This window comes from Erythrolamprus reginae, chromosome 5 (genome assembly GCF_031021105.1).
Source record: "Erythrolamprus reginae isolate rEryReg1 chromosome 5, rEryReg1.hap1, whole genome shotgun sequence".
In the NCBI taxonomy this organism is placed as follows: domain Eukaryota; kingdom Metazoa; phylum Chordata; class Lepidosauria; order Squamata; family Dipsadidae; genus Erythrolamprus; species Erythrolamprus reginae.
In genome coordinates this window covers 82900904-82915612 of record NC_091954.1, presented here as the reverse complement: position 1 = coordinate 82915612, position 14709 = coordinate 82900904, and the positions used below count along the sequence as shown (strand labels likewise).

Here is a 14709-nt window from a genome sequence, read left to right as displayed (position 1 = left end):
AAAAACAATAACCCTCCATCCTTCTGGTGACAATAAGCAATGAAACAATCCACTTAACAAGCTGCATCCCACCTTGGTTCCCCAGATCCATGGACAATAGCTGGCATTGTGAAGACACATATTTTTATAGAACTTATAAAATAAATATATAAGCTTACATATAAGCTTATAACTGCTACATCTCTGTAATATCATGATGGACTGCTGTTTATTATGAATATCTGCAAATAAAAGCATCATTTCAATTTGAATAGTCTGTAAATTAGGCACATGTGCACCCTCAAATTTGCATTGCATACAACATAATGGAATCTATTTTTTGAATGTTTTAGAATTTGGAGAAACTGTGAAATGCTCTTGCAATTATTATTATTATTATTATTATTATTATTATTATTATTATTATTATTTGTAGTGAATTGAGCAATTTGACTGTGTAGTTCGAATAAGGGTGTGAAAAATATATAGAGCCATACTGTATATCACCATCATGAAACATATCATAAAATCAAATGCTTTTGCAGTATGAGAATAAACAATAAATATCCATATATCTCCACTAGTTATTCACACTTCAAAAGCATTTGATTTCATGATAAGTTTCCTGACTGAGATTTGTTGGAAGAAAGCAACAAAACAGATTTCTCACTGACATAATTTTTGAAAAGTCTAGTTATTAAAGATAGTTTTAATAAAATGTAGAATTCAAATCCAATATGGGCTATTTGAGTCCTTATGCAAAACATGGAATTCACCCTAATAAATAAAATTTATTCTTCTGTATACACAAAGATGGAAAGTGAGAGACAGAAACAGAAGCAAAGACATGGAAAAAACCTACAGTAGTACCTCTAGATACAAGCTGCTCCACATGCGAGTATTTTAAGTTACGAGCTGCGACGCGAGCAAAATTTCTGTTCGACACCCGAGCTCAAATTCGGGATACGAGCCGATCGTCCACTAGGTGGCGCAAGAATTCCATTTTTTCCAGTTATCTCCGTGCGAAAAGCCAAATCTAAATACATTTGTTTGAGATACGAGATGATCGACATACGAGGTCAGCTCTATCACAAATTAAACTCGTATGTCGAGGTACCACTGTACTAATAAATAATGCTAATGGGGATACTGTGCTAGCGCTGAAATATTTTTTAATATTCTAAACATAAAGTAGGATCATAAGCTAGAAGAACTCATTTCCACTAACTTGAGTGTTTCTTTTTTCACAGCAGAGTGGAAGCGATATTAAGTGGGTGGATGGTGGAAAGCCCCTCTTCAAAGTGTCACTGCTTATTGTATCAACTGTTTACACTCAGGTAAAACATTGTCTATATTAAGGGAAAAGAAGTAGAAGTGAAAAAATGCAAAGTTAAAAAAAGTAGGTAATGGGTATGTGTGTGAATTTCATGCAGAATTTTTTTTATTTGTATTCCAAGGAAATAAATATTTTAGTTCTCCACTGCACTGGGAAGGAGAGTCCAACATGGGTAATTACCAATCCTATTGGTAGAGACTGAGTTAATTTAAATATTTAAATGCGAGGTAATCACCGCCCCTTAGCAGCCCCCAATACCTCAGTTTTAAAAACTCAGTCTAAGTGTAGAGACTGTTTTTTTAAGTGTATCTTATCTAAGTATTACTAATGTTAATAAATAACTTGTCTTTCTTTTGTCTCCTTTTCCCTTTCTTTTACAGAATGAAGAGGAGCCTTTGGAAAGGGGTTTCTGCCCTCCGTGGGCATTACCCCCACCGTTTACCTTCCCGGGGATCCCTTCCCTCAGAGGGCATATCCCCAACGGGAAGCACCTCAGCCAGGGGTCACTGGCCTCAGAGGCCATACCCGGCTGAGAGCCGAAGGTGAGGGGGTCCGCCCCCCTCACTGGGAGGCTCGGGATAGCCGTTTCCCGGAGATTCCATTACCTGGCGCAGGGCCAGCGCCCATCAGCTGTTCGGCGCTGAAAACAAAACGCCGCCGTCACCGCCGCGGCGCCGTTTTTTCGGCTTTTTGATCCCTATGAGCCGCTGGATCGGCAGGGCTGGATGGCGAATCTTTGAGGGGGGGAAGGACCCCCGACAAAGAGGCAGGCGGCTGGCTATGGGGAGTGACCTCCCTTGAGGCAGTTTTCCCCGCGCCCGCCATTTTGGGGCTTGCGAGGGCGGCGGCCGCCATTTTGAATATTACAATGACAGCGCCCGCCATTTTGGGGCTTATAAAACTTTGGAATCACAGTTTGACAGCCCGGTCTTTCGAGCGGGAAAGGAGTTGCTCTCCGCCCACTTGGTGGGCGCGACCAACAGTGCTGGCTTCAAGAGTCAGGCCCTGAAGGGGTTAAAGCCACCATTTTGCTGTCAGCTCTCGTTGCAGTAGCATTGCTTCTATATTGAATCATTAACTACAGTTGATCGTGAGTAGCTATGGAAGAGAAGACCTCTGACAAGGCTTCCTCTCCGAGTACTGGGGCTAAGGATAAGGGGAAGTCCAAGCCCAAGGAAAAATCCAAAGCTCAGGCCTCCTCCTCCTCTCTCAAAGAGGCAGAGAGGCGAATTAAGGCACTGGAGCAGAGGCTGGAGGCAGCCATTCTGACACCTAGAATTGCCTCGCCTCTCCCTGCGCAGTTGGTATTTCAGGCCAGGGATCCCCAAGCTCCATATTCTGGGTTGAGACCAACTGACACCCTGTCAGAAAGGGATTGGTCCCCAGAGAGGCAGGGACCATTTCTGCCTGCAGCTAGTCACACTGCATCAGGCCATAGTCAAGTCAGGCCTCCTTCAGCACCTCATTCTATCAGAAGTGGGCCTTCAGCAACCTTTACTCCCACTGCAGCTGGGCTTCGAGTGCACCCTGACACATGGCAACAGATGTCTCCAGCGTTGCAGGAGCTTGTCACCGATGCATATTCCCAGGGGATGGCTGCAAAGGTGCAGAATCCACGTCATCATTGTCCTACAAGAAATCCTTGGTCAGTACCGCCCCTCTCGGGTATGGGGTCCTGGGTTGAAGAGCCTTCCCAGTTGGAGGAGACTGAGAAAGAGTATGATTTCTCAGATGACGAGACCACTCCTGACCACCCGGTGGTGGCTGGTCTCTTTAAGGCTTCTTATTTTAAGCTTCTACTCCATAAGGCAAAGCAAACAGCGGATTTGCCAGGTCCTACTAAAGTTGCAGATTCTACTGAGGACCCTAAACCGTCTACAGTTCTCTTCAAAGAGCCTCAGCCCGAGACTGACCATGTGCCATCTTCGGATATCTTCAAACAAAGTGTCAAGCGCCCTTGGCAGACTCCAGCAGCGGCTCCTGGACCTTCGGTCATGGAGAGGAAATTCTATACTCTGGATGAGGATATGGAAAAGTTGTTGGAGTTTCCGCCCATTGACCAGCCAGTCATGACTCTTATTTCAAAGGCTTTGGTCCCATCTGAAACTGGCGATAGCTTAAAGCCAGAGGACAGAAAGGCGGAGATTCTATTGCGCAAGTCGCATCAAATGGCCAGTTGGGGGTTTAGGGCAGCCACGGCTGCTTCCTTTTTCACTCGGGCCTCCATAATCTGGCTGCAAGAGGTGCAGGCCCGTTTAGGCCCAGAGGATGGCCGTTTACGTCAGGACATCAGCAAGTTATTAGCTGCGGCGGAGTTCTCTGCAGATGCTACCCTCAATGCAGCAAAGTTTTCGGCGCGAGGAATGGCAACTTCTCTGGCTTCCAGGCGACTCCTTTGGCTAAGGAACTGGCCAGCGGACCTTAAGTCCAAATGGAACCTGGCTTCCTCTCCATACCAGGGAGAGAAACTGTTTGGGGAAGCCTTGGATCCGGTCCTCATTGAGGACAAGGACAAACGGAAGTCCCTGCCCAGAGCATACAGGCGACAGGAGCGTCGAGCTACCCCCTATAATCGTCGCCAGCCATTTCGTTGGGACTCTTCCTCCTCGGGGGGTCAGACTAGGCCTTTCCAACAAGCCCAGTATGGTCAATCAGGATTTCGAAGTGACCGGGCGGCCTTTCAGGACCGTCCGAGGGGATATCAACAAGCGAGACGGCCCTTCAGGGGAAACCAAAGGGGCTTCAAACGCAACTCCAAGTGACTTGCATCTGTTAGCGCCCATAGGAGGCAGGCTACAACTTTTCAGTGTCTCCTGGAGAAGTATCTCCACCGACAAATGGGCGCTAGCCACAATTTCTCAAGGGTTGCGTCTGGAGTTTCTTCAGCCCCCACCGCAACGATTTGTCCAATGCCCATCAACACGAGATCCGTTGAAAAGACATCATTTGCAGCAGGAGATAGACCATCTTTTGGCGATCAAGGCGATAGAGAGAGTGCCCGAGCATGCCAAAGGCACGGGGTTTTATTCCATGGTTTTCCTCGTGCCAAAGGCGTCCGGAGGCTTCAGGATGATCTTAAATCTAAAGTCCCTGAATGTCTTCATCCGGTATCGGAGATTTCGAATGCACTCTCTCCAATCGATTCTCTCCTCTATTCGTCATCAAGACTTTCTAATGTCGATAGACCTGAAGGATGCTTACCTACACGTTCCCGTTTGGCCGGCCCATCGTCGTTTTCTCAGGTTCTGCCTGCATGGTACACACTACCAGTACAGGGCGATGCCGTTCGGCCTGTCCTCGGCACCTCGGTCATTTACAAAACTGATGGACATTTTGACGGCGCATATCAGGGCCCAGTCTGTACGGGTGATGGCATACTTGGACGACATCATCGTTATGTCCAAGTCACTGCCCCAAGCGCAACAGGATTTGACTCTTACACGAACCGTCCTCGAGCGACATGGCTATACCATCAACGAGGAAAAGAGCCATCTTGTACCTTCTACAAGCATCCAACATCTGGGGTCTATTATAGATACTGCTCAGGACACGGTATCCTTGACTCCGGACAGGATCCTCAACATACGGCGACTGGTCAGCAATCTGTGTCGTCAACATCAGGTATCGCTGGCCCTGTTGTCCAGGGTACTTGGGACTCTCGTATCATCCATAGGGATCGTACCATGGGCTCGACACCACATCAGGAGCCTCCAATGGTTCCTACTGCCGTACCAAAAGGACAAGGTGAGCCATTCTCATCGGCAGGTGATGCTTCCCACATACGTCAAACATTCACTGAAATGGTGGTTGTCCCCAGCATTATTCCGGGGTTCCCCTCTGCACAGCCACGAGTGTTTGGTTCTGACCACAGATGCGAGTCTGTCGGGTTGGGGGGCTCACATGGGTCCTCATATGGCCCAGGGCCTATGGTCTCAGGACGACCTGACCCCTATCAACATCAATTTCTTGGAGCTCAGGGCCGTGTTTCTGGCACTTCGAGCCTTTGCTTGCTGGGTTCAAGGCAGAGATATACTGGCCCTAACAGACAATGTAGCGACCAGGGCCCACCTCAATCATCAGGGGGGCACAAAGTCACAGCGCCTCATGCTCGAGACTACGGCTCTCTTCGATTGGGCCGAGCTTCATCTGTCTTCATTGCGGGCGGAGCACATTGCGGGGACCAGCAACGTGCAAGCGGACTGGTTGAGCAGGGCGACCCTGGATCCATCAGAATGGCGACTCGCCCCGGCTCTTTTCAACAACATAACCCGCCGCTTCGGAGTTCCATTGGTGGATCTTTTTGCAACTCCGGACAACGCCCAATTGCCCAGATTCTATTCCAGGTTCACAACGCCAGGAGCGGAAGGGGTCAACGCTCTTCTGTCTCCATGGCCCAAAGGTCTACTTTACGCATTTCCACCAACATGCCTTATTCAAAGAACAGTGGACAAGATGGTGCAGGAGAGAGCGGAGTTGATAATTATGGCTCCCCATTGGCCGAGACGCCCTTGGTTTGCAGATCTGACAGCCTTTTCTGTGTCTCCCCCATGGAGGATTCCAGATTGCGAGATTGCGTTGAGCCAGGGGTCAGTATGTCATCCGAACCCTCAATGGTTCCAGCTGACCGCCTGGCACTTGAGAGGCTGAGATTGAGAAACCAATGTATCCCGGACAATGTTGTATCTACTATGCAAGCTGCTCGTCGTCCGTCTACGGTGCGAATCTATCAGGCTACCTGGGCGGCATTTTGTAAGTTTTGTTTAACGCAGCGTGCTAATCCACAACAAGCCTCAGTTATTCTGGTGTTACAGTTCCTGCAAGCAGGAGTAGATAGAGGTCTGGCACCAAATACCTTGAGAAGACAAATAGCAGCTCTCGCGACCATTGTGCAGGTGCCTCAATCTCGTTCACTAGCACAACACCCTTGGGTACGAGACTTTATTAAAGGAGCAGTCAACTCTCACTCACCTCAGATACATAGGTTCCCGACTTGGGATTTGTCTCTCGTGCTGAAGGCTCTTACTGCACCTCCCTTTGAGCCGTTAAGATCTATTCCACTTCGACTGCTAACATTTAAAACGGCATTTCTTGTGGCAATCACATCGGCGCGCCGAGTGTCCGAATTGTCAGCCCTGTCTACTCGTGCGGATTTGTGTGTGTTCCACTCAGATAGAGTGGTGTTGAGACTAGACCCGACCTTTATTCCCAAGGTCAACTCTGGATTTCACAGATCGCAGGAATTGGTCCTTCCTGACTTTTGTACACATGGCCAACATCCTTTGGAGTTGAGATGGCACAAGGTGGATGTTAGGAGGGCCTTAAAGATTTATATCCGAAGGACGGCTGACTTCAGGAAAACTGACAGGCTGTTTGTGTCATTTGCACAAAGATCTATGGGACTTGGGGTATCATCCAAATCCATTAGTCGCTGGCTTAGGGATTGTATTGCAGAAGCGTACAAAGCTAGGTCTCAGTCGCCTCCGACTGGCATAACTGCGCATTCCACCAGAAGTGCGGCGGCGTCTGCAGCATGGCATACCCAAGCTTCTATCGATGATATTTGTAAGGCAGCGACTTGGGCTTCGCCTACAACCTTCATCCGTCATTATAAATTGGACTCGGTTGCTTCGGCTGAAGCTTCCTTTGGGAGGCGTGTGTTGCAGAGGGTTTGTTCCTCTCCGTCGACCGTGGCACAGCCTTTTCCCTCCCAAGGGATGTGAACTTTGGTATATCCCATGTTGGACTCTCCTTCCCAGTGCAGTGGAGAAGAACCGTTGTACATACCTGAACGGTCTTCTCGATGCACTGGAAGGAGAGTCCAAACCCACCCGGCGTAGTTGCCAGGTCGCCGGAGTATTTGGGTTGCGAGGTTTCTACGTTAATTGTTATATGGTTGAAGTTCAATAAATTGTGTTACCTCTATACTGTCTTCGTTTTTAAAACTGAGGTATTGGGGGCTGCTAAGGGGCGGTGATTACCTCGCATTTAAATATTTAAATTAACTCAGTCTCTACCAATAGGATTGGTAATTACCCATGTTGGACTCTCCTTCCAGTGCATCGAGAAGACCGTTCAGGTATGTACAACGGTTCTTTCCACCTTTAGCCATTTTAAAATACAGAAATCATAATCAATATGATGCTTATAGGAATTTTTAGGAAATATTATTGTTAAATATTCCAAAGACACATTTAAAGCAAATGTGGCATGTTTAGTATTTTTGAGCAAAAACAGTCGCATTTAGAATGTAAATAAAATAATAAACAATCCGTGGCTCTATTTTTGGAGCCATATATTACAATACTAACAAAAGACAAAAAAATAATCAGTCACCAGAATTTAATGTAGATAACTGCAATCTATCTAACTTTTCAATTTTCATAACACTTGATTTATTTTTTAACAAACAAGATCCAGTAACCTTGCAAAGAATTGAAGATTTCTGAAAACATGGATTGGCCTAGAGGTCAACAACCTTTGTTATGTGGCCTTGTACAATTTTATGTAATGGCACAGATGGCCTATTTTTTAACATCTACTATTATTTTAATAATAATTACAATTACATGATATTTTCAAAGTTCAGGAAGTGGTGACTTTCACAATTTTCAGAATTCGGTATAAAGAAACTTCATTTGATAGCAATCAATTTTGCAAGATTTGGGGGTGACCGTTATGACAGCTGGGGATGACCGTTATGACAGTTGGGGATGACCGTTATGACCATATTGACAGTTGGGGGCACCCATTATGACAGTTGGGGGTGACCGTTATGACAGTAGGGGTAACCATTATGACAATTGGGGACGACCGTTATGACATTTGGGACGGGCGTTATGACAGTTGGGGGCGACTGTTATGACAGTTGGGGGCGACTGTTATGACAGTTGGGATCGTCCGTTATGACAGTTGGGGGAGACCGTTATGACAGTTGGGGGTGACCGTTATGACAGTTGGGGATGACCGTTATGACAGTTGGTGGCAACCATTATGACAGTTGGGGATGACCGTTATGACAGTTGGTGGCAACCATTATGACAGTTGGTGGCGACCGTTATGACAGTTGGTGGTGACCAATATGACAGTTGGGGCAACTATTATGACAGTTGGGGGCATCTGTTATGACAGTTGGGGCCATCCATTATGACAGTTGGGGATGGCCGTTATGACAGTTTGTGGCGACCAATATGACAGTTGGGGGCGACCGTTATGACAGTTGGTGGTGACCAATATGACAGTTGGGGCATCTGTTATGACAGTTGGGGGCATCTGTTATGACAGTTGGGGGCATCTGTTATGACAGTTGGGGGCATCTGTTATGACAGTTGGGGGCATCTGTTATGACAGTTGGGGGCATCTGTTATGACAGTTGGGGATGACCTTTATGACAGTTGGGGTCGTCCGTTATGACTGGAGGACCGTTATGACAATTGGGGGCGACCGTTATGATTGTTGGGGATGACCGTTATGACAGTTGGGGGGAACCGTTATGACAGTTGGGGGGACTGTTATGACAATTGGTGATGACCGTTATGACAGTTGGGGATGACCCTTATGACCGTATTGATAATTGGGGGCGACCATTATGACAGTTGGGGGCGACCATTATGACAGTTGGGGATGACCATTATGACAGTTGGGGAAGACCGTTAGGACAGTAGGGATGACCATTATGACAGTTGGGGATGAGCGTTATGATAGTTGGAGACGACCGTTATGACAGTTGGGGGCGACCATTATGACAGTTGGGGATGACCGTTATGACAGTTGGGGGTGACCGTTATGACAGTTGGGGATGACCGTTATGACAGTTGGTGGCAACCATTATGACAGTTGGGGATGACCGTTATGACAGTTGGTGGCAACCATTATGACAGTTGGTGGCGACCGTTATGACAGTTGGTGGTGACCAATATGACAGTTGGGGCAACTATTATGACAGTTGGGGGCATCTGTTATGACAGTTGGGGCCATCCATTATGACAGTTGGGGATGGCCGTTATGACAGTTTGTGGCGACCAATATGACAGTTGGGGGCGACCGTTATGACAGTTGGTGGTGACCAATATGACAGTTGGGGCATCTGTTATGACAGTTGGGGGCATCTGTTATGACAGTTGGGGGCATCTGTTATGACAGTTGGGGGCATCTGTTAGGACAGTTGGGGATGACCTTTATGACAGTTGGGGTCGTCCGTTATGACTGGAGGACCGTTATGACAGTTGGGGGCGACCGTTATGATTGTTGGGGATGACCGTTATGACAGTTGGGGGGAACCGTTATGACAGTTGGGGGGGACTGTTATGACAGTTGGTGACGACCGTTATGACAGTTGGGGATGACCCTTATGACCGTATTGATAATTGGGGGCGACCGTTATGACAGTTGGGGGCGACCATTATGACAGTTGGGGATGACCATTATGACAGTTGGGGAAGACCGTTAGGACAGTAGGGATGACCATTATGACAGTTGGGGATGAGCGTTATGATAGTTGGAGACGACCGTTATGACAGTTGGGGGCGACCATTATGACAGTTGGGGATGACCGTTATGACAGTTGGGGGTGACCATTATGACAGTTGGGGGTGACCGTTATGACAGTTGGGGGTGACCATTATGACAGTTGGGGGTGACCGTTATGACCATATTGACAGTTGGGGGCGACCATTACGACAGTTGGGGATGACCATTATGACAGTTGGGGGTGACCGTTATGACAGTTGGGGCGACCGTTATGACAGTAGGGGTGACCATTATGACAGTTGGGGACGACTGTTATGACAGTTGGGACGAGCGTCATGACAGTTGGGGCAACTGTTATGACAGTTGGGGGCGACTTATGACACTTTGGGTCATCCGTTATGACAGTTGGGGGTGACAGTTTTGATAGTTGGGGGTGACCGTTATGACAGTTGGGGACAACCATTATGACAGTTGGGGATGACCGTTATGACCGTATTAACAGTTGGGGGCGCTCGTTGTGACAGTTGGGGGTGACCGTTATGACAGTTGGGGGTGACCGTTATGACAGTTAGGGAAGACCGTTAGGACAGTAGGGATGACCATTATGACAGTTGAGGACTAGCGTTATGACAGTTGGGGAAGACCGTTATGACAGTAGGGGTGACCATTATGACAGTTGGGGGCGACCGTTATGACAGTTGGGGATGACCATTATGACAGTTGCGGAAGACCGTTATGACAGTAGGGGTGACCATTATGACAGTTGGGGGCGACCATTATGACAGTTGGGGGTGACCGTTATGACAGTAGGGGTGACCATTATGACAGTTGGGGATGACTGTTATGACAGTTGGGACGAGCGTTATGACAGTTGGGGCAACTGTTATGACAGTTGGGGGCGACTTATGACACTTTGGGTCATCTGTTATGACAGTTGGGGACGACCGTTATGACAGTTGGGGATGACCGTTATGACCGTATTAACAGTTGGGAGCGCTCTTTATGACAGTTGGGGTTGACCGTTATGACAGTTGGGGAAGACCGTTACGACAGTAGGGGTGACCATTATGACAGTTGGGGACGACCATTATGAAAGTTGAGGACTAGCGTTATGACAGTTGGGGAAGACCGTTATGACAGTAGGGGTGACCATTATGACAGTTGGGGGTGACCGTTATGACAGTTGGGGATGACCATTATGACAGTTGCGGAAGACCGTTATGACAGTTGGGGACGACCGTTATGACAGTTGGGGAAGACCGTTATGACAGTAGGGGTGACATTATGACAGTTGGGGACGACCGTTATGACAGTTGGGGACGACTGTTATGACAATTGGGACGACCGTTATGACAATTGGGGGCAACCGTTATGACAGTTGGGGATGACCGTTATGACCATATTGACAGTTGGGGGTGCTCATTATGACAGTTGGGGCGACCATTATGACAGTTGGGGAAGACCGTTATGACAGTAGGGGTGACCATTATGACAGTTGGGGACGACCGTTATGACAGTTGAGGACGAGCGTTATGATAGTTGGAGACGACCGTTATGACAGTTGGGGGCGACCATTATGACAGTTGGGGATGACCGTTATGACAGTTGGGGGTGACCATTATGACAGTTGGGGGTGACCGTTATGACAGTTGGGGGTGACCATTATGACAGTTGGGGGTGACCGTTATGACCATATTGACAGTTGGGGGCGACCATTACGACAGTTGGGGATGACCATTATGACAGTTGGGGGTGACCGTTATGACAGTTGGGGCGACCGTTATGACAGTAGGGGTGACCATTATGACAGTTGGGGACGACTGTTATGACAGTTGGGACGAGCGTTATGACAGTTGGGGCAACTGTTATGACAGTTGGGGGCGACTTATGACACTTTGGGTCATCCGTTATGACAGTTGGGGGTGACAGTTTTGATAGTTGGGGGTGACCGTTATGACAGTTGGGGACAACCATTATGACAGTTGGGGATGACCGTTATGACCGTATTAACAGTTGGGGGCGCTCGTTGTGACAGTTGGGGGTGACCGTTATGACAGTTGGGGGTGACCGTTATGACAGTTAGGGAAGACCTTTAGGACAGTAGGGATGACCATTATGACAGTTGAGGACTAGCGTTATGACAGTTGGGGAAGACCGTTATGACAGTAGGGGTGACCATTATGACAGTTGGGGGCGACCGTTATGACAGTTGGGGATGACCATTATGACAGTTGCGGAAGACCGTTATGACAGTAGGGGTGACCATTATGACAGTTGGGGGCGACCATTATGACAGTTGGGGGTGACCGTTATTACAGTAGGGGTGACCATTATGACAGTTGGGGATGACTGTTATGACAGTTGGGACGAGCGTTATGACAGTTGGGGCAACTGTTATGACAGTTGGGGGCGACTTATGACACTTTGGGTCATCTGTTATGACAGTTGGGGACGACCGTTATGACAGTTGGGGATGACCGTTATGACCGTATTAACAGTTGGGAGCGCTCTTTATGACAGTTGGGGTTGACCGTTATGACAGTTGGGGAAGACCGTTACGACAGTAGGGGTGACCATTATGACAGTTGGGGACGACCATTATGAAAGTTGAGGACTAGCGTTATGACAGTTGGGGAAGACCGTTATGACAGTAGGGGTGACCATTATGACAGTTGGGGGTGACCGTTATGACAGTTGGGGATGACCATTATGACAGTTGCGGAAGACCGTTATGACAGTTGGGGACGACCGTTATGACAGTTGGGGAAGACCGTTATGACAGTAGGGGTGACATTATGACAGTTGGGGACGACCGTTATGACAGTTGGGGACGACTGTTATGACAATTGGGACGACCGTTATGACAATTGGGGGCAACCGTTATGACAGTTGGGGATGACCGTTATGACCATATTGACAGTTGGGGGTGCTCATTATGACAGTTGGGGCGACCATTATGACAGTTGGGGAAGACCGTTATGACAGTAGGGGTGACCATTATGACAGTTGGGGACGACCGTTATGACAGTTGAGGACGAGTGTTATGACAGTTGGGGTTGTCCGTTATGACAGTTGGGGGCGACCGTTATGATAGTTGGGGGCGACCGTTATGACAGTTTTTTGAAAGTAAAGCATTTTTTTATTTAATTTTGGAGTCTACAATTGAAGAGTCACATGTAAAGTGGCACCTTTGGGCATTATATTTCTAAGCCGAGCTCCTTTCAGTCTGAAATCAGTATTTAATATAACTCATATTTAGAAACACTATATTTAGACAAACTTCAGATTGTTCTTCTATAGATCATTGTCATTCTTATTGTATAGATACTACATTGGATTTGTTTATATTGTCTAATTGGTATAAAAAAGAATGGAACGGTTCCTGTAATAAATTTGGTTTAAATTGTATCAAAAGTGGAAATATGTATTTTAAGGAATTACTGAAAAATGTCTCTTAGGGGACTGATTTTACTGTTTACATTATTTGCGTATTATTGCAGTTATTTTTTTTAAATCTGGATGCCACTTTTGTTGATATCTTTTTATATACTGTACATTTGCTATAGAATCGATATTTGAATAGATTTTTTTCCTGCTGTTTCACTTTTGTTGATACTACACTTTTTTTTTCTATACATTTGTTATAGGATCCATATTTGAATAGATTTTTCCTGCAGTGCCAGAAAAGAAAGAGAGATTTCTCCCAGCCACCTACCTCAAGTTTTATCATCTCCTGTAAGGTAAATTAAATAATAAATTGTGTAGGTATTGATCGTGCTAATGGATGAATATTGCATATTTTAATTCTTTTGAATTGTGTGTATTTGTTAGCATAATGCTAAATTATACATTGCTGAAGAGTGCAGAGTAGCTAAAAATAAAATTGACTGGACATAAAAATAAACATTAACCCAGCATATAAAAATTATTTACTAACTCCTATATATCTATATTCATTATTGATAATATAGACTTTCAAATTTTAAAAAAAGTAATTTCTCATTCCAGAGGTATGCCATAGATCACTAGAAAAAAATTATTAGAAAAACAGTCAGAACCATTTGTGTTGCATATTTTTTTCATCTCTGTTACTTATTAATAAGGATAGAAATAGAAGCAGGCCCAAAAACATTTAAAAAAACATTTTACTTTATATATACATTTGATTAATATGCTTGATTTATATTTATATTGGTGTCTCAAGGTAGCCTATAACACATAATTTTATCGCTACAGCAATTAGTCTGAGATAAATTAGACTGAAAAATTCAACCAGACTTTCCATGTAACCTAGACACAACCAGTAACAGTTTTGAATGCCATTGTCCACCATTTAAATGTTGCCTTGAAAGAAATGAGCAACCTAATAAGTCAAGGATATTATGATTGCATAAATAAATGCCATTAGGATACTTTCAAGACCATTTCAGACCTGCTCCAATTTCCAAAAATGCTCAAAAAAATAGATTCCATTAGTTTAGGTCTCTGTTAACCCAAAATAAACTACGGTACATTAATTGTATTTAAAGTCTAAATCTGATAAAGTTGAAGCGTATGATCAAACCAAGAACAAACCCAACTCTCTTATCCATGTTATATATTCTACTACTTAGCTTTACCAAGACAGGCTCACTGCTGCCATCTGTAGTACTCTGATTTAAATGAATTTAGAACATTCATGGAGGTGCACAATATCATTCTCTTTTCATGTCTGATTTCTTAAGCAGAATTTACTTAAAATTGAGAAGATCCATGTTGTTGTGAATTTTCTTCCTGTGATTCTGAACCAGCTGTTTTGGGTTCTTATACAAAATAAAGAGGATGAGGTAACAACTGCTGTGACCAGGTATTTGCTGTTCTGCTTTCAGTTTGTTGCCTTTGAAGCAGTTATTGAAATCTATTCAGTTGTGGCTGAAACATCTTAACCT

The 14709-nt window shown here is 45.8% G+C and overlaps 1 protein-coding gene across 2 annotated transcripts in view; it reads left to right on the top strand.

Moving 5' to 3' along the window:
* DOCK10 (dedicator of cytokinesis 10) overlaps positions 1-14709 on the top strand; it is a 203492-nt gene that overhangs the window by 123329 nt on the left and 65454 nt on the right. For both annotated transcript variants that reach the window (XM_070753304.1, XM_070753305.1), the window contains exons 22-24: positions 1230-1316; positions 13429-13521; positions 14509-14627. In XM_070753304.1, coding sequence (XP_070609405.1) covers positions 1230-1316; positions 13429-13521; positions 14509-14627 — 299 coding nt within the window. The remainder of the gene's footprint in view (positions 1-1229; positions 1317-13428; positions 13522-14508; positions 14628-14709) is intronic.